Source organism: Empidonax traillii, unplaced genomic scaffold, assembly GCF_003031625.1.
Source record: "Empidonax traillii isolate 1590-97213 ecotype Southwest subspecies unplaced genomic scaffold, ASM303162v1 scaffold987:size331254, whole genome shotgun sequence".
Classification (NCBI taxonomy): domain Eukaryota; kingdom Metazoa; phylum Chordata; class Aves; order Passeriformes; family Tyrannidae; genus Empidonax; species Empidonax traillii.
Genome location: NW_020956180.1, coordinates 74,168 through 93,358, shown reverse-complemented (window position 1 = coordinate 93,358; position 19,191 = coordinate 74,168). Strand labels below are relative to the sequence as shown.

The 19,191-nt window shown below is 38.2% G+C and overlaps 1 protein-coding gene across 1 annotated transcript in view; it reads left to right on the top strand.

Annotated features, from left to right (window-relative positions):
* The window catches only part of LOC114067902 (phosphatidylinositol 4-phosphate 3-kinase C2 domain-containing subunit gamma-like), a gene marked incomplete at its 3' end in the record, with an annotated part of 125,140 nt that overhangs the window by 32,027 nt on the left and 73,922 nt on the right, over window positions 1-19,191 (top strand). Inside the window, exons 8-11 of the mRNA XM_027903656.1 lie at window positions 1,038-1,040; window positions 3,831-3,953; window positions 10,857-10,884; window positions 18,919-19,114. Of these exons, the coding sequence (XP_027759457.1) occupies window positions 1,038-1,040; window positions 3,831-3,953; window positions 10,857-10,884; window positions 18,919-19,114 (350 nt within the window). The remainder of the gene's footprint in view (window positions 1-1,037; window positions 1,041-3,830; window positions 3,954-10,856; window positions 10,885-18,918; window positions 19,115-19,191) is intronic.

Here is a 19,191-nt window from a genome sequence, read left to right as displayed (position 1 = left end):
TTTTTATGTAAATCTTTGGTACTTTTTCAAAATGCATGCAAATTCAGAAGCTTTTGAAGTGTGCCTTACCACAAAGTAAAGCTCTGGGTCTGATAACTGTGTAGGTATCCACTGAATTTTCCTTTGTAAGCAACGTCTCAAAGGAGAGTATTTAGTGTATAAAATGTGCTGCAGCCATAACCATTTGGAAAATTGAGGTCCCCAAGCTCAAATGTGCATATATATTTCCTTACTGAAGCAGACCCATCAGGGTAGTTATTTACATTCACTTGAAATTTTAGAGCCTAAAGTAAGAAGATTCTAAATTCAAAGAAGGCAGTAACCTCAACATTAATGAGACTTTGCAATCCACCCTCTGCAGCTGACGCTGTGTAGATATTCCTCAGACCTATAATGAAGCACTCTCAAATTTGTTTTTCCTTAAGATTTTTACCTTGAGTAAGCAATTTCTTGAGATCATTAACTTTTTATAAAGGGAAGGAAGTACATTTTTCAAATATTCATACTATCCAACAAATATGTGTGTGTCTAGAGCTAAATTTCTCTGTAGTTCATTTTTTTTAATAAGGTCTTGCCTTCTCTGGGACACTCAATAAAGTTCATATGAATTGCTTAAAAGAGCAGTATTGCAAATTAATTATATGGGTCAGATCAACATGCAGATGTTTTCATTTAGAAGCATCAGCATATGGAGCTTTTTCAAACCTGCAATAATTAGAGTAAGTGTTATTGATTTGGTTTAAAAAGTGGCTAAAAAATTATGGAGCTATAATGTAGCAACTTACAAATATGTAGTAAAGAAAGCAAAAATTGAGCGCTCTTTTTTTGGTCTTTAAATCCTTGTTTATTTATTTTCTCTAACTTCTTACTAGATCCCTTGAAGAAGGTTTAAAATTCGGATCTTTTAACTGCCCCATATCCCAAGGCTGCACAGGAGCAGTTATGTCGATTTTGAAAGCATCACTCACATCACTGGGGTGGTTGTTACCCTTCTCTGATTCACCACAACCCACCCTCAGCACACACTGAAATTTAAGCCAGTGGGAGTTACTCATATGTACCAAATTAAGTACGCACATACCTGCTGAAGTTCTGTACTCAGCTGGAAGTCCCTTAAGCACTGGTTTTAATCAGACAGATCTTGAGATTCTCAGTTAAAAAACCAAATCAACAGTATTTTGCACATTCATCTGCGTATTTCTGAATTTTCATGTTCAAAGACTTCTAATACTTCTGAATTATGTGACAAGCCCACTGTCATTACTAATAATGGTAAATAAATGGAAAATTCATTTTAAGATGGATAATGCTTCTATAAAACAAAAATTAAGGTATTTGGCACAGGGAGGGGATTGGTGCTGTTATGGTTGAAATGTAAAGAGTGTTCCCAAACAACCAACCATTTTAAATGCCCTGATAACCACTTGACATGCACTTCATTTCCAAAGCTATTCAGAATGTACTATTGCTGTAGCAACGACTTAGTAAATTTTTTATACAGAATGTAGAAGGTCTAGAATGAAGTAACATTTTTTTAATCTTATAAATAATTGAAACACCAAAATATCTTTCTAAGGTTCTGCTGGTATTTAAATATGTAGGGGCAAAAAAAAGAAATTACGAGTTGTTGACTGTAATTGGAATTTCAGAAGATGTGAAACTTCTGTAAGAAATTAATCTCTGTCTTCCCTTCCTTGGGACAGAAATCGATGTCCTACTCTACATATGAAAAAGGAAAACTCTTTGCATGATAATGTCCCAACAGAGAAACAGTGTGAAAGAAGTCATCATTCATATTATACAGTATTACATAATTTTTAAAATATATTTACCCTCTTTCATCTGCAATATGCTCTGTAGAAATACCTACCATAAAAACAGTGTGTATAGTATACCATCTTCTATAAATATTAAGTCCTTGATAATTTATCTATAAAGGAAATAGCATATTAAACAGAAATTGATACATCCCTCAAGATAACCAGCCCTCTTTATGGAATCGTATATATATGCACAAAACTATATGAGCTGTGGGTTTGGTTTAAATATTTTTTTTTTTTATTTCTCTCTATCCAGAGAGCTGTTTCTCTGCTCAAGGATTACTTTCGTGTATGTCCATTGCTTGTGTACTGCTCAGAAATTACCCTGCATAAATGTATTTATGGGCATAAAATCCCTTGTTCTCATAATCCCACCTGTGAAAAAGAAAAATGCTAAATTAAAATGTATTTCAATTAAATGCTAATTTAGAACTATATTTAATATTCATTACAAACTGTATATACTATAATTAAATATATGTCTGTACATGTGTTTAAATAGGTAGATTGACAGACACACATATCTTCGACAGCTCAGAGTAAACCAGCATGTATAATGCTTTGGGTTTGTCAGTGTTACACAGAGTAGTAAAGCCATGCCATTTTTATTGGTCTCTCCTTCAGCTGGCAATATATGCGTGCACAGAGAGTACATCCTGCAAGAGTTCAGTTATGAAAATCTACGTGGTAGGAAAGAAATAAAAAAGAAAGGAAATATCCTCTTTGTAAGTTGGTAGAACAGCCAACCAAAGGAGAGTCCGAAGTTCTCAAGAGATCACAGTCAGCCATAACCTTTTCCTCTCTAGAACCTGTAGTATGAAAAGGCATTGCTGTCCTTAATTACTAAAAAAACAATGACTTATATTTAAAAGAATCTGATCAGCAAATATTTGAGGATATTTTATGTAATTCATTCCTGCTTTAGTTCTGCTCGAGGCAGATAATGTGGAATTAGTAACCTCAATATATTTTTGTATTTATTTGTGTTAATGACAGGTGTTAGCCTTCTCAGTACAGTCTACACATAAAACCTTAAGCTTGAAACCAGAAAGTTCATCTTGGTACAGTTTTTCTTTTTCAGGCATGAAACGGATGAGTTAGAGAAATGATTTTATCAGTATGTAGACATGCTGTAGTGCACTAAGGAACATTTATCAGTACAGAAACATGGAGAATATTTATAGGAGAGCTTCTGTGTGTTCAGAGAATGTATTTTAAGGTTTAATGAAGTGATATAACTATACAGGAAACCCATGAATTTTTATTTCTTTATTTATTTTCCTGAACATAGAGTACTTGATATTTGAAGATTGCATTTTCCTTCCTTTGGGATCCAAATTTTTTTTCCTTGAATTCCCCAAGGTATTTCTAAGATTATTCTTCTAGAGATTTTTTCCATATGGTAATATTTAAAGATCTAAATTTATGATCAATAGGATTTAATAGTTTTAACTATATGTATATTTTTGCAGAAAGCTGGTTGCAGAAGTACTCAGTCCACAGGTGTCAGATTATGCAGCCTCCCACACAGTCACTATTTTTAGGAGGAACATGGCTGTTTTCCAGCTCTCACAGAGATGGGTAGGAGACAATAGTGAGGATAAATTCACAGAATCATAAAACCTCAGAAAGCTTGTGAATAACTTGTGTTCAGGCTTCCTCAGAAGTTTCTTTACAGTGCTTCTACACTCGTGACATTCAGACAAACCAGTGTTTTGGCCTTCAAATCAGTCTTTATTACCAGATTTCTTGCAGTTTTCAACACAGCACGTTTTGTGGAAAATAATTCGACTTCAACAAAATTTACAGTCTCCTTAGGGAACTGTTGGTCACTGGGGATTTCAGTGTAGCCAGACTAATGCATGGTGTATTTGAATTTTGCTTGAGCAGATACAGTTTTCTACGCACTCACTGGCTTAAAGGTTATGGTTAGGCATTTCTGATAAATGCTATCAGTCTACTGTTTGCCTTTTTTTTTTTTTTTTTTTAATCTTTCTTTGCTGTCAACAGCATAAAGTTGATAATGTGATTGAAGCAGCTAAAGCAATCTGCAGTGTCCTCTGCTTTGTGGAAACCAGAGACATAACTGATGCAGTCAAGAAACTCCGTGCATTGCCACTTGTGAAAGCACAGGTAAAAGATGCATGTTGACGTCCTGTTTTTCCTCCTTAAAACTGAAACTTGGAATGGGTGTCACTAATTTTTTGATTGATCAAGTCCACTTTACTGTCTCGCTGTGTGTTTTGCCTTTGACAAATATTAGGTAAGAGGCACTGCAAAGAAAGAAAAGAATGTTGACAATGTGCGACACGAGAGCAACAGAAGACTTGTTTTGTGTTTAACTGTAACTGATATTCTCCTCTGGTTCTTCTTTCTAGTTCCTACTGAACATATAAATCTCTGCCTTGCCACATCACCTATTTACCAAATCGTGATTTCGAAATATTAGACTTTTATATTTTAATATAAGTTGTTAACAAAATTAAAAGTATACTCCAAACTTTTTTCTTGTAAATGTCACTTGAATTTTGAGGGTTTTTCAGATTGAAATGTTTCTGCTGTTTATGCAGAGAAGGACTAGCATCATGCACTACTGATTTGAGCTGAAATACTCTTAAAACACAAAAATGGGTTTTCCAGGAGTTTCTGGAACGTTCCTGTTTGTTCCAGTTTATGAGCTGGGACTTTGGAGGACAGTATCTGTTCTCACTTTCGTCATCATCAGCTGCTTTGGTATGACCTTGGACAAGTCACTATGATCTGATTTACACAAGTTCTGAGCACCCAAAAATTCTTTTTAAGTCAGCATCTTGAAGATGCAGGTGCTCAGCAAATTTGAAAATTAAGCCATTAATCACTTGGATTTAGTCTGGTGTAATCATAAGTCATGCTAATTCTTTCAAACAGTAATGAAATTCCCTCTTCGCACTTCTAAAAAAAGATTAAGTTACTAAGAAATTTTCTGTTTTCCTTGCATGATCTTTTGTCATTCTTTCTCACAGCAAAGACTATTTAGAAAAACATGCCAAACTAGATGGGATGTTTGTGTTCAGAACATTACCTCCTTACAAAACTTTTATTCTTTTTCTTTAGTATTTGTTGGTTTTGATTTTGTTTTCTTTTTTTCTCCTGGCTTGTGATATGTGTAAGAACACCTATGACGGCGAAGTAAACAATGAGATAATTAGTATTAACTGAATTAACTAATGAGAGTTAATTGGAAACATGTCTAGCTAAATAAGTGGAATTTAATTATGCCTGATATGCAGTAAGACTGGAAAAAATTAGTGTAATTCTTTTTACAACATTTCTTGGGCCATAGGAGTGATACATATCAAATCAATTCTATACTGTTGTCTATCTACACTTACTCTCAGCAGGTTCAAACCCTCAAATACTCATCATCATACAGAGAAAAACTTCTTCCTGGGAGGTGAAAAGATTTCCCAACGAGCAGAAAGTATATTAGTTGAAAAGGCTCCAGAGATGTTCAGAAAACATCTTTTCTTAAATCTCTGCATTTGTAGCCTCTGTTTATTCCCCTGAGATGGAGTCAGGGGGAGGGAACAGCTTCCAGTCTTAAGTACAGGACCCAAGCAGATAGCCTCTACAGCATCAGTGTAGCTCTCTGCAGGTCTGGGTGTAAGTAAATTGTAGGTAAGTCCCTGCACCGTGTTTGTGGAGCAGAGGCACAGATTCCGCAGAGCTGATGCTGCATGTCTCTGGGCAGAATCAGCTGAGGCCTTCTGGTGTTGGTGATATGGGTGCTGTCTCTCCGAAGGTTGGCAAGTGTTCTGAAGGACCAAGCTTCAAGAAACAACATAGCTGTAGATATTTTTTTTTGTTTGTTGTTCAGACCTGACCATCTGATTCACTTAAATGTCTTCTCTTGCTTCCCTTCTAGGTCGTGACTTACTGTAAGTCTTGTTTCTGTAGTACCTCCTAAATCTTTTCATGTCTGCTTCAGCATTCAATTGTTAGAAGTTGCTATTGGGGATAAACTCCTGCATAAAAGGGTCTGTGCAGCACACATTTTATGTGGCATGTTGTGGAATTAAAAGGAAATAAGTATATCTCCACTGAAAGAAAGTTTTTGCTGTGTATGAGAGAGCACTACAGTAGAAAAAGAGATAAAAGAAGTAACAAGGGATTCATGTGGTTTGCTTTTCAGTTAGACTCCAAACTGTCCTGACAAGCATGAGGATGATCAGCATTTTCTCCTTCAGAAAAGTATTTTGCCAACACAGAATCTTTCTTGAGAGAGAGATAAAGAGCTGGGTCCAGTTAAAAGATAGAAAGGACATCAACTAAGCTTTCCTGTCGAAAGGAGAGAGCTGAAGAAATATATTGGGACTAATTTGCTAAAAGTTGGTTTTTTGTTTTTTGGGCTTTTTTGAGGTAAGAAAAATTTAGTGTATTTTCTCTTTGAGTGTTCAGGTCAGCTCTGTGAACTCAAAGTGTAAACTGCCTCCTATGACTGGCTTATATTTATTGCATATCCCCATCCTCTCTGAACTAGAGCAGAGAAATAGATACAGTGGTCCAAGATCCAAATCAGTTCCTATTAGTGTGGCTTGTCCTGAACAGTCAGAAAACCCCATGTCATGTCACAAAGAATAAGATAATAAGCTAAAAAACAAAGAGTACAGGTCATCTTTTTCAAGTGTTAGGTTTCTGTTGTTCATGGTTGCTTCTGATTGTCTTCAGAATCAGTGTTATTCAGAATTATTTTAGAGATGAAGTGATTACTACTAGGCAAATAATTGAATTATGAGCTTATCTATCCTGTTACAAGAACAAACAAATAAAAAGCCCTGGTCTTTGTGAGCTGTTGCTCATTCTCCAGCACATGTCAAATTTCCAACTCCACTATATACACAGTCTCCAATATATACAGGTTCTGTTGAACCAACTTCATGTACTTCCCTGCCCAGAGGGAGTAATACACTTTCCTTTTTCTGTTTCCCCTATTTAGATTATAAGCCCTTCAGAGCAAGGAACAACTCTCCTTCTCTATGTATACAGGCTCCAGCACAGCAGAGTGATTGTCCTGGCTGTGATCTCCAAAGGCTAAAATAATAAGTGGTGGTGGTGGTGATGATAATGATGCTGTTTGCTTCTCTGTAATGAGCAAAATGATACTGTTCCTGAATACCCTCTTGTGAACGTTAAAAAGATTGTGTCCTGATTGAACATTCTTAAAATATTTTTCTGTCTTAATATTCAGTAAGAAGCTGCTCTACGTTTGTCTTGAAGACTACTGACTAGATTGTTACTCATTTTTTAGAGTTTTTAAGTTACTGGGGTTTTGTTCCCTTAACATTGCCTTTCAGGCTTGGTTAGCTGAACTGGTTGTCTCTCTCTTGAAGCCTTCCTGTAAAAGCTACCTGTGACCTTTACTGACACGCTGTTCCTTCTTACTCCCTCTTTGCTGAACCAGACTTGACTAACAACTGGCTTCAAATGAGTGCAGGGGGATAAAAAAGAAAGTCCAACTATTCCCGCACCAGCAAACTCTGTTACTGCTGCTTGCCTTTTACTCCTTTGAGAAATAGCTGCTAGGACAGTCGATTAGACTGCAACAGTCTAGAAAATGTTCAGGTTTGAGTCTATAAGGAACTTCACCTTTCTCAGCAACTGAACTGTAAACGTCATGAAAGCAGTCAAGAATGTTTCTGTGTGTTTTGTAACTTGAACACCTCCATTTTATGAAAATAGAGGTTACACATTATATGCAGCTATCTCATGTATAGAATAGAACATAAGTGTAACAAATCAGATTGTATCTATATTTATCAATATTTATCCAGACAATTGACCAGATTTCCTGTCTGTAGCAACACATGTAATCAAAATTAGTACTTAGCAGCTAGTTGTTTCATGGAGTACGACTTCTCCAAACCTCTTTTTGAGTTAAACTCGAATTATAGGGTCAAGGTATGTGAATATGGGCACTGACAAAATTATTAAATGTTGCAATATTAATGTATCTTGTCAGATTGCTTGAATTGTTTCTGTTGTGTCCATCAACATAGTACCAAAGCATTTTTTTAGGTAGAAGAGAGGCTTTTTTTCAGGCAAGCAGGTAACTTGCACCACAAGTTAAGTGACATTTTTGAGGTTACCTGTTGCATTCCAAGTGCTGCAGCATTGCACATCAGGTAAAGGAGAAATGCCAAAAAAAATTCTAATTGCTTTTTTACTGTAGTTTCCTGATGCTTTAGGGTAATATATGGTGTGGTTTTGCGTGGAATACTTTTTAACACATCCATTTGGCATGTGTGCTCATAATGCCTCAGGGAAACCACTGCTTAGTTCTTCCAATGTAAATTATGTAGGGTGCCAGCATGTGTTTGTTTATACGTATCTGTACATGTGTGCTTGCATACTTGGAAAGAAATTTCAATGTGCTTCTATTTAATTCTGGTTTTATGGGGGGGAGGGGGGAAGAAAAACAGAGAAACTTACTTTCAATCTTCTGTGTTTAATTAAATTGTACTTACTGCCTCCTCACTGCCAGTGCTGTGCATTCCTGTACCATGGTTAAGAGATTATGAAAGTAACTGGCACCAGTGATAGTTTCTTCTTAACTGATTGCATCTCTTTATAAATGTGATTCATTCGGTCTCGAACCAACCTAACCTGGGATTTTAAAATCCGTTCCGGGGAGACTCTGTGCCTGATGCACAATTAAAGTTTTTTATCTTTCTTTTTTTTCCCCTTCCTTTTTTTACAGCAGCTCACAAAAAGTCCTAGGAGATCAAATCCTGCCAGAACAAGCACTAATCCACTATATATTAAACAGGCTACATTATGTTGAAATTACAAGTGCTGTGCCAAAAGGTTGTTTACTTTCCAAAATTTGCGAGAATTGAACAAAGGTCTCTGTTCCCATTTGTCTCCCTGCATTATAAAAATTGTGAAAACATAATTCTCAGCCTGGATGTTGCTTTTCTCCCCTTAAGTAAGCATTTGACTTCTTCTGTTCATGTTTACCAGACAAATGCTTGCAGCTCCAAGCTGGGTGCCAAAGGGAGAATGTGCATCCAGCATTGTATTTCTTATGCCACCTCTGCATGCACTGTAATTTTTAAGAAGCATCATGCTGAATACATGTGTACTAACATGAAGCATTCTCAACCCACTGCAAAGAGATTAATGACTGTAGAGGACAGTAAACCTTTCAGGTACGTGAGTTCAAACAGCAAAAGCCACGAGCAATGCTGAAATACAGAATTAACTTTCTAGTCTCTCTAGTCAAGATTTGTCACTCAGTAACTTATTTCTGTGTCACTTTGGTAGATGCAGGTCTGGTCATAGAATATCATAAGTTGGAAGGGATCCACAAGGATCGTTGTGTCTGACTCCTGGCCCTGCACAGGACCATCCACAAGAGTCACGCCATGTGCCTGAGAGTGTTGTCCAAATATTTCTTGAACTCCGTCAGGCTTGGTGCTTTGACCACTTCTCTGGGGACCCTGTTCTAGTACCCAACCACCTTCTGGGTGAAGAACCTTTTTCTAATATTCAACCTAAACCTCCCCTGACACAACCTCAGCCCACTCCCTCAGGTCCTATCACTGGTCATCACAAAGAAGAGATCAGTGTCTGCCTCTGACGAGGAAGTTGTACCTGCAATGAGGTCTCCCTTCAGTCTCCTCCACGTTGAACAGACCAAGTGCTCTCAGCTGCTCCTCATATGGCTTCCCTTCGAGGCCCTTCACCATCTTTGGAGCCCTCCTTTGGACTTCCTAATAACTTTATGTCTTTCTTATATCGTGGCACCCAAAAGTTCCATCATGGCACACAGTATCCAAGGTGAGGCCGCCCCAGTGCAGAGCAGAGCAGGACAATCCCCTCCCTGGACCGGCTGGCAATGCTTTGCCTGATGCCCCCCAGGACGCAGTTGGCCCTCCTGGCTGCCAGGGCACTGCTGACTCATGTTATAGCCAGGTGAAGATGGGGCAGACCGAGCAGCCGGTGCTCAGGCAGGGGAGGCTGTGCCCACACTTGCCTTTTGGGCCAAGGCTGGGTCCCACCTGTGGCCCCAGGGCTGATGGTGCTGCCAGGAGATGCAGAACTACCTGCCATGACCGTTTTTCCCTTGTGGACAGGAAGGTACAAGCAGTGTCACAATATTTAATTTTGGCCAGAGCAAGGTCTGATTGATGGCAGTTATTGTGCTTGGGGATTAAATAGAGCAGCATTAAAACAAAACAAAACCAAACAAACAAAAAACCCACAAAAAAACCCACACACAAACAAACAAAAAAAACCCCAAACAACAAAAACTTTAATTAGGCTGGTCAGTTCAATCTAAATAACTGGCCTGACCTTTCAGCAGACAAGCAGACAAGTTCCTGCTGACTTCAATGGGATATGAGAGGTGGGAATCTAGATTTTGATTTAATGTTAGGTATCAAGGGACTGTGTTTAGGGACCAAGGGCCTAAACACCCCCTAAATCCCCACGTCTAGTATTTCTTGTTGGCTGCCCTTGGTCAGCTACCTGCTCAAAGGCCACTGAAGAGCATGGATATTTTTGATGATTTGGCACAGGAATGTAGGTGAAATGAAGGGCACTTGAGTGGAGACTTGTTGCTCCTCAGCTTTGAAAGGATGCTGAGGCTTTGCTCACTCAGCATGGTTTGGGCTTCACGTCTGAATGTGTAAGGCATGCAAAGGGATGGAGAGGGAACTCTCTCCTCTGTTATACCAACATGGAGGCTGAGAATGTGTATGCACCTCTAATGTTGATAAGTGCTTCTTTTTCTCTTGGCATACCCAAATGCTGTCAGAAACCAGGTCCTGAGTGACTTGTCTGAGATGGTAGAGGAAGCAGATGGAAGAGCTGGATAAAGGAGGTCCTGCTACTGTGAATCCCAGTCATGTCTTCTGTCATTGTAACTGTAAAATATGTGCTTCCCCATTTTCACCTTATTTTCCACAAGCACTACTCCTATAACCACTATAACTGCTACCTGGTCTTTTCTGAAGTAACTAATTACTTCTTTCCCCTCTGGTTTTGTCTTTATAGGATTCACTTCAAAGTGTGGAAACATCCAGCAAAGGTAAAGTGTTATTTTAAAAATATGTTAATTCAAGGTATATCATCAGAAAACACATTTTGCTGTTTGTTTGTATTACTGAACTGGTAGAGTTGGCATATTGCTGACATTTACATATTTAGTTGTATTTTAAGGTAATTATGGCAAGTTAAAAGTGTAAATAAAAGAGCATTTACAAAAACTAATCTGGACACTCAAATATGGAGAATGAAATATGGAGTGAAATAACTGATTACAGTAAGTGGTAGTCATGGCAGTTCTCTTTAATTCCAGCTTTTCATATGGAGAAAAGGAAAAATAATGAAATTCATGGAAGCTTAAAAAATTACTTTTCTATATGACTTTTCCACTTGGCTCCAATAACTTTCCTTCCTCCCTTCTTAAGCTTTAGTTCTTTTTGGTGTTTAGTTGTATAAATAGTGTTTTGCCTAATGATAGACTGTCATAAGAGGAGCAGGTTAAATAACAGTAATGAACAAAATCCTAGACCCTTCCTTCTTTAATTCCTCAGACTGACTGGCTGATGCCCAGCACTGTTAGCATTACTGTGAAGCACCTCACAGACCAAGGGACGAGCAGGAGTCTGTTCTGTCATGGGTTGGATTCCAGGAGGGCTCACCCACGTCAGGGCTCCTGCCACACTGGGTCCTGCTCTACAGGACCTCCTGCAGCGGGGAGTGTAACAAGGGTGCTGTCAGAGGTCCCTCCAGCTGAGCACTGGGGTAGGCTGGGATGTGCTGAGGAACTTTGGTCTCTCCATTTCGTTTTAGGAAAAAGGTGGCCTGTGAAATGCTCTTTTTCTCTCTTTCTTCTGTGTGCTTTTCTCCAACTGCAGGGTGCTCAGAGAGGCGAAAAGGTGAGCCAGCCACAAAGACTGCAGCAGCCTTTCAAACCACAGAGGTGGTTCAAATGCAGGTTTCCAAATGCCAGGCTTGTTGTTTCAGCATTATTCAACTTTGTGAACAGCAAAAAAAAAAAAAAAAAGAAACAGGAATTACATTTGTAAGCTGCCAGGAAAAGCTAAGCAGCTGTAGGGCCAGGAGAGTGAGGAGAGAACATGCAGGTGCAGAAGGGAGAAGGCAAATACAGTTTGTCAGATGCTTCTCCATTGGATATGGTCCTTTATCCTGTGAATTTTTTTAAATTCTTGATGGGAACTAATTGCTTCTGATGAAAGAGTGAATAGTTACTAATCAACGTCTACCTTAGAAACATCTTCCTCTGCACACTGTTCGGAAAACCTGACTGGAAAGGATCTAAAACATTCCTCTACTGAAGGATATTTCCCAATTTGGACTCCACTGAATCAGGAGCTTCCCCAAGGAAAACCTGATTCACTGAATAACAGTAAAGGATTCAGTGTTTACTCCTTACTTCTCTGTAGCTATTTATTTGTGTCAGGAAACCTTCCACTGTGAAGTGTTATGCTTCTCTGTTCTTGGCACACCCTAATTTCAAAACAGTTGCAGAATCCCTTTGGTAGTGTAATATTAGAAACTACAACTTACTGATTGCAAGCCAGAACTTGCCAGGCCATTAGTCATTCTGTAGAGAAGTCTATATTCAAAGTTGTCCAAGGTAACCAAATTTCCAGTTGCCCTCTCACATGCGCTGATGTACATTCTGTGTATGTTTTAACATCCTATATGCTCGACATCTGCACTTATTTAATACATTTCTAAAAGTCAGCGTAATATTTAAGGTTAGGCTAATGAGCTAGCATATCAAAGCTGGTGTTAAGATAGTGTCTGAGAAAAGCAAAGTGTGAGTGCAATGACCAAAACTGATCTGCTGGAACCTAGGCCCGACCTTCAAGAAGTGGGCAAAGCCAAATTACACAGCTTTTCTTTTGGGGATGACAAGCTTTCTTTAGTTCCTGTCTTCTCAGTGCTAACCTTCATGATAATGCCATGGGGCCTCCCATCCACTGATCAAGGGACACTGAGCCTGACAGGAATCTAGATGATATTCTCACCTGCTGAAGCTAGAAGTAAAAAACTAAGAGGTGTATATTCCTACTGAAATAACTTTTGTGTTTCCTTTTCCACCACATTTGTGTCCCACCCCTTTTTTTTTTTTACTTCATCAGACTTAACTGTCTAGGATTGCAAACATGCAAAAATCTGCAAGCCTATGACCCAAAGTAAAAGGAAAATCACTGCCTTAGCTCAGTGCTGGTAAATCTTTCCAGATCTCTGGGAAACTAAAACCTAAGTGCTTGGCTTTCTCAAGCACAGTTGCAGGTGAAGTCAGTGTTGACAGCCAAGGAGGAGACAGACTGCATTTCCCATTTGTACTGTTCTTTTCTGTCTCTTAGGTATTCATGTTTATCATGAAGAAAACAGGATCAAATTTGAACAGCAAGAGCTACAGTCAGTTACTCCAACTAAGGATTTCCTTTACCTTCTCTCTTTTTTCTCCCAGTGGTAGTTATTACCTACCAGAAAAGAGGAAAAGATAGAGGATACTATTAAAATTAAAACTTTATTTAATAATTTGTTTAGAAACTGCTTTAGTCTTACCCTCTAATAAAAGATTTTCAGAGGTTTATTATTAGTCATTCACCATGGACTAAGCAAGTCAATGACTATATTCAGAATATGTAGCCTTGATTTAGTGTTGCAATAACTGCCTCTATTAAGAGTGTTATCTCTGTAGAACAATTTATTCCATTGCTGTGAATAAAGCAGTACCTATCCATGTTATGCCTGAGTCTGGATCATGTTCTTTTTCCTCTGTGTGGAGTCCTTAGAAGATTATATTGTTTTAGTACTTAAAATACATTTTATTTCTTCTTAAATATGAGGAACTATAGGCATTTCTAGACATTAGAACCTTCTGCAGCATCAAGTGTTCACAGAAAATAGAGACTAAGATTACTTACATTAATAGATATTTAGCACTGGAGTTTGCTGCAATCCAGAGTATGAAAAGACTGCATGATGGTCCAAAACTGAGTCTGCACGTGTTTCTCAAAAGCTGATGAATGAATGTTTATTCAGTGTCTAGAACCTTGCTACTTCGGGCAGGGATTTCACCAGATCAGACATAATAAGCAGCTTTTGGAATTTGATTAGTAGTTCTTTGGGACCCGTCCAGAAAGTCTACTATGCACCAGGAACAGCAGTCTTTTCCAACTCAGTTGCTGGAGTCACTATTTTTTTGAACAAATGCAGAAATGTATTGTTAACAATGAAGTCAGCATTACATTTAAGGAGTGTAAAGGTTCTCTAACTGTACTTGGGATTTGATAGTTGCTTCTAGACCTGGTCATAAAAATATTCACAACAGAAAGTTGTAAAAATTAGAAAAAGGAAGAAAGGGGAAAATGAAAGTTGTTTTAAGGTTTTCCTTAAAGTTGAAAATTCCACATCCTTCTTTTCTTAGCACAAACCCATTGTATTTTTGTTTTGGAAAAAACACTTTTTGTTTTGCAATGTGGAAGAATGTCAAGGGGTTTTATTGATTGCATTTCATCTCTGTATGTGTCTCTCCTGCATTGTTTTCAAATCAGAGCATTGCTCTTCACCTCTTAAGTTGTCGCTGTGTTGCATCCTGATTTGTTGTTCTTAAAGCCCGAGGCTTTTTAATCAAGACCAATTTTTAAATAATTGCAACCCCCTAGTTCTTCAGAAAAATTAGGCAGAAGGCCTTATAAAGTGTATAGGAGCAGAGACATTTTTGATAGCAGGACAGCAGATTTTTAAGTTACTTTCAAGGGATAATCCATAGGACTCTTCAACTAGTAGGAAGAAACAGAATGGTAAATATTGGAAGCTGCATCTTATCACTATTTGCATTAAAGACTTTTCAGGTTTTTCCTCTTTCTTACTACAACAGTGATCTAGTTAATACTGCTTAGCACTTGACTGAAATGTTAGGGGGTCTTTTCCAGTTGGTTTTTTGTTTGTTTGTCTTTGTGGGGGGTGGGAGGAGTCTATGTGTGTGTGACATAAATTGTATTCAAGATCTTGGTTTTTTTCTCTCTGAAAACAAGCTGGAAAGAAAAACATCAAGCTCCGTTTCTCAAAAATATTTTTTAATGTGTCAGAAAGGTCTTAAGCTTTCATTCCAAATTCTGTTCAACCAGATATTTGTCATGTTTTAACCAGACAAAACATGTACAGAGTCGGAGAGAGTGTTTAACATGTAATGAATTGACATCATCTGCTGGTGCAGTAACAGCAAATTACCTGCCCCATTGGATGGTCTGGCACTAGAACATGAATTGTAATACGGGACTGAAAAGAAGAAAATAAGTGGTTTTCTGTAAGAAATACACTAATTCCTTTCTAAGTCTTGAAAGCACCTTCACGTATATTCTTTAACACTTTTAGGGATGGTGCAGATTGTTCTGTTTCTGACCAAGGGTGAAATTTATTCCTTCAGACTTCTTGTACAAGGAGTGTGTCAGAAATAAGCATATCTGGCAGCTGTGGTTAAAGTTCACTTCCCTTGTTCTCGTCTCATTTCTGCAAGTCTGATTTCTTTTCACCTTCAGTGAGAAGGTGATGGCAAATAATTTCACACCATAAGTAAATTACGAGGTTTGAGCTGTGAGATTATTCATCTTGGTCACAGTTCACTTTGATATGTGGTCTCTTCATTGTCTCCTCCCTACTGGCTATGCCTGGGACACCTTTCTAGAAAATAAGTTCTGACACAGCTGCAGCTGTGAATCTGCTGTAGGAAGTCCATAGGCTGTGCTATGTAAATCAGTGAAACACCATAGTCTTTTCTCATCTGAGATTTATTAATCATAAAAGTTATAAAACCCACTAAAGTTCTTTGGCTTCATGAACGGGCGATATAATTTCAGTTTACCAAATCCTATTCAGCAGCTCATAAAAATACAGTGGAAAGACGCTGACCAAGTTTTATGAGTAATGGACATTTACAGCCTACCCAAGATGTTTGTCTCTAATTTAGTTAATTGCTACTGGTCTTAATGAGTGAAGAATGGGGTTGAAAAAGAGTTGGCTCAGGCACAGAAACCATTGAGTTTTTTAAAACTGAGGCTAACATGAGTGAGAAAATGAATGTTGAAAAAAATCCTGGAGGTGAAGACCAGGTTGTACATGAACATTTGCTTATACCTTGGGACCTCTGTTCCTGAGGTTATCTTCCTTCTGTATCTCCCAATGATTTGATGAATAATGCTGAAATTCATTTGATTCCCTTGTCTGGCAGCTGAACCAATTGCCCCTTATTGTTCCATTTCTGTCTTTACCCCTTCCATGCCACTATAGCAGGAGTCAGCCTGTAGTTCCAGTCTCAAGCCCTGTGTCCAGACTAACTCCATTTCTGCAGCCTGCAAGCCCTCAAGTGACAGATGGAAATTTGATAGAGGGAAAGGAATAACATTTCCCAGCTCCCTTCAGCAGAGAGTCTCATGGACATTGTCTGCAGCTAATTAAAGACTTTTAACCTTGCCCTATCTCCCCACAGTGGGCAGTTCTCTGACAGCCAGAAAACTTTTTGCACCTCATCACTGCCAGATAGAAGCATGTTATAAATGATTAACTCAAAATTTGCCCCTCAGTTTTGGTGGTTTTTATTTTGTTTGTTGAGTTTTTTGTTTGTTTTCGTTTGCTTGGCTCATTTTTATGTATCTAACATTCCGTTTGGTAACAGGCAAATCATGAGAGTAGTTTTTCTGCAAACATGGTCAATGGACAAGATAGCTTGGACATAGTGATAGGCATCTTGCATCTTATACAATTCCTTGCCTGGCATGTGTAAATTTTATATTATGGACAATAACCTATTGTGTATGTTTCTCCTGACTTTCCTTTTTGAGAATCCTTTGCCCATGGAGTATTCCCTTCTTTCTGTGGCTTAGCTGAGATATAATACATTTCTTCTTGTTCTGGAGACAAAATTTGATTCATTGCCTTAAATCCTATGATATGGATTGTATTAAAACTGTTTCCACAGATTCTGAACTACGTTTTATACCCTCCTTTGGAGAAAACGCTGGGAAGGTTCCACTCAACAATCATTGCTTCAATAGGCCAATTTGCATAAATAGGGATTTTGCTGTCACACCATATCTACCTGTCAGCCACTTTGAACAGCTTGGAGACTGGGAATCTTCCAAGTAGCTGTTTGCTCTAAATGTAAATAGTTTGGTACTTTTCAGATAAGGTAGGAAGTACTGGTTCAAATAATAGTCAGCTGATGTCCTCTTCTGGACCTCTTAAAGGCTCTATATTGCACATAGACTGTAGGGAAGTTCTGGGAATGTAAAAGAATTCAGTGCAAATTAAACATTTAATTTGGAAGGTAATAAGTGATTAAACGTTCAAGAGAACTGGCTATGAGAATGAAATGGTATTCTAGGGGAAAAAAATCATTAGAGGAAAAGATTTATTCAAAATAATTATGGTGGGGAATGATAAATGGTGAAAATACTGAAGAGAATAAATAAAAAAGTAATTAAAAAACAAGTGCTAGACAGAGAGATATACACAGAGAGTAAAAGGACCAAGTTTTCTTAACCTCTAAAATGATTCAGTTTTTTTATGTGGAAGGTGATTACAACATACCAAGTTGTAGTACTTTAGGCAGTCCTTCATGTGTGCAGTAATTTGCTGTCAGTATTTTCAGTAGCAAACCCCATTGTGTGTCAAACTATTTCAGTTTTGTGTATATTTCTATTGCTGAAAAGTTAAAATTTGTCTATTATAAATTATAAAATGAAGACTGAAGTAATTTCTTGGCACTGTTTGCAATGCATTTTGTGACTCAATAATTCTGAGTATTTGCTAGTTTGAAGGAAAAAGGTATCAAAGAAGGAGAACAAAATTCCAGTCTGAGGATAGGGTTTTTTGGACACATTTCTGTCAGGAAACTGAGATAGCTAACTCCAGTGAATTGTGGTATCTGTATGAGATGCTGGGCAGGACTCCTGCATCTATTCCAAGTATAAAAACTAATAGATGTCTCAGGCTTCCTATTCCTTGGTTGTTTCATTTTTCCCCCCCATAGTCACTATTAGCTAATAGATGGCTGCTGACTACAGTGGCCAGACAAGTTTAGGGAGCATGTCAGGAGCGGTAACAAGTGGTGAGAGTATGCTCTTGATCATGTAGAAACCCATGAGTTAGAGGGGTGAAAAAAGGTGAAATTGTCTTCCTCTTGGAAGACTAATCATCTTGATCTTGGAATGATATAATGTACTATGACACTTTCTCTCTCAACCTGTCCCTTGCCTTAGAAATGAGTGCTCTTAACAGCTCTCTTCACTCGATGGAGGCTGCCAGGACTGGGGATTTTAATTTATACTGGTAATCAGGTGATCCCAAGCTGCTCCAAAAACAGAGAGAGGGAAGATAGATAAAAGTCAGTAATTGCACAGAAAAAAAAAAAAAAAAAAAAAGGCATTGCAGAGCTGAAGCCAGAGGAAACAACAGAAATAAAGGTGTGATATAAATAAGGGTACACCTCGCATTTCATATGTACTCCTATGGGTGTGTATTTCAGTGCTCACTGTTGTGTAATGTTACCACCAGTTCATGACCATTTAAGTGCTGTGTCTGATTGCAGCTGCTATTGTGTGTGTTTTGTGAATTGTTCACCTACAGTTGCAACAGCTTATGGTCTTAAAATTTAACCAGTGCCTTTTCTCCACTCTGTGGCTGCATTGCCGGTTCCCTTGAAGTAAGTAGCTACTTAGTGCTGAAATCACAAAAATATCTACTCAATAAAAATCCTTCCAGCCCAGAAATTCACAGACTGAAATGACATATCTGAGGCACCCACTAACTTGCTGTAGTTGAAAATGCTTACTTTGAAAATGCCTTAATTTGAAAGCACTGTAATGAAAGACTGTTAATGATACACCAGAAATGAGCTAAGGCTGCTTTCAGAAGCACAGATGGCTAATTGGCTTCAGTTGGTAGGTTATGTCATTTTAATTAAATTTTATTAGGGAAGCATTTCAAAGCTCTAACTGATGGTTTAAGATAAATATGGTTCTTCACAAATGACCTATTGCTAACCTTTATTTATTTCTCTCTCTCTTCTCAGTGTTAATAGAGGCTGCTGTGACTGAGCTCTCCATTGCCATCTCTCGTCTCATCCATGTTTACAGCAGCAGCTTTGATGCAAATTTCCAGCTTGCCAGCATACCCAAAAGCCCTTCCTGTGCAGACATCAGCCTAGATTCCCAGCTCAACTTCACTGTTTATGCTGCCCATAACATCCCAGAAGCCTGGGTGAACAGGTAGGAGGGGGTCCAGCAAGTGTTCACAAGAAGACATGTTGTCTCTTTCATCACATATTTTTCACAGATACCAGCTT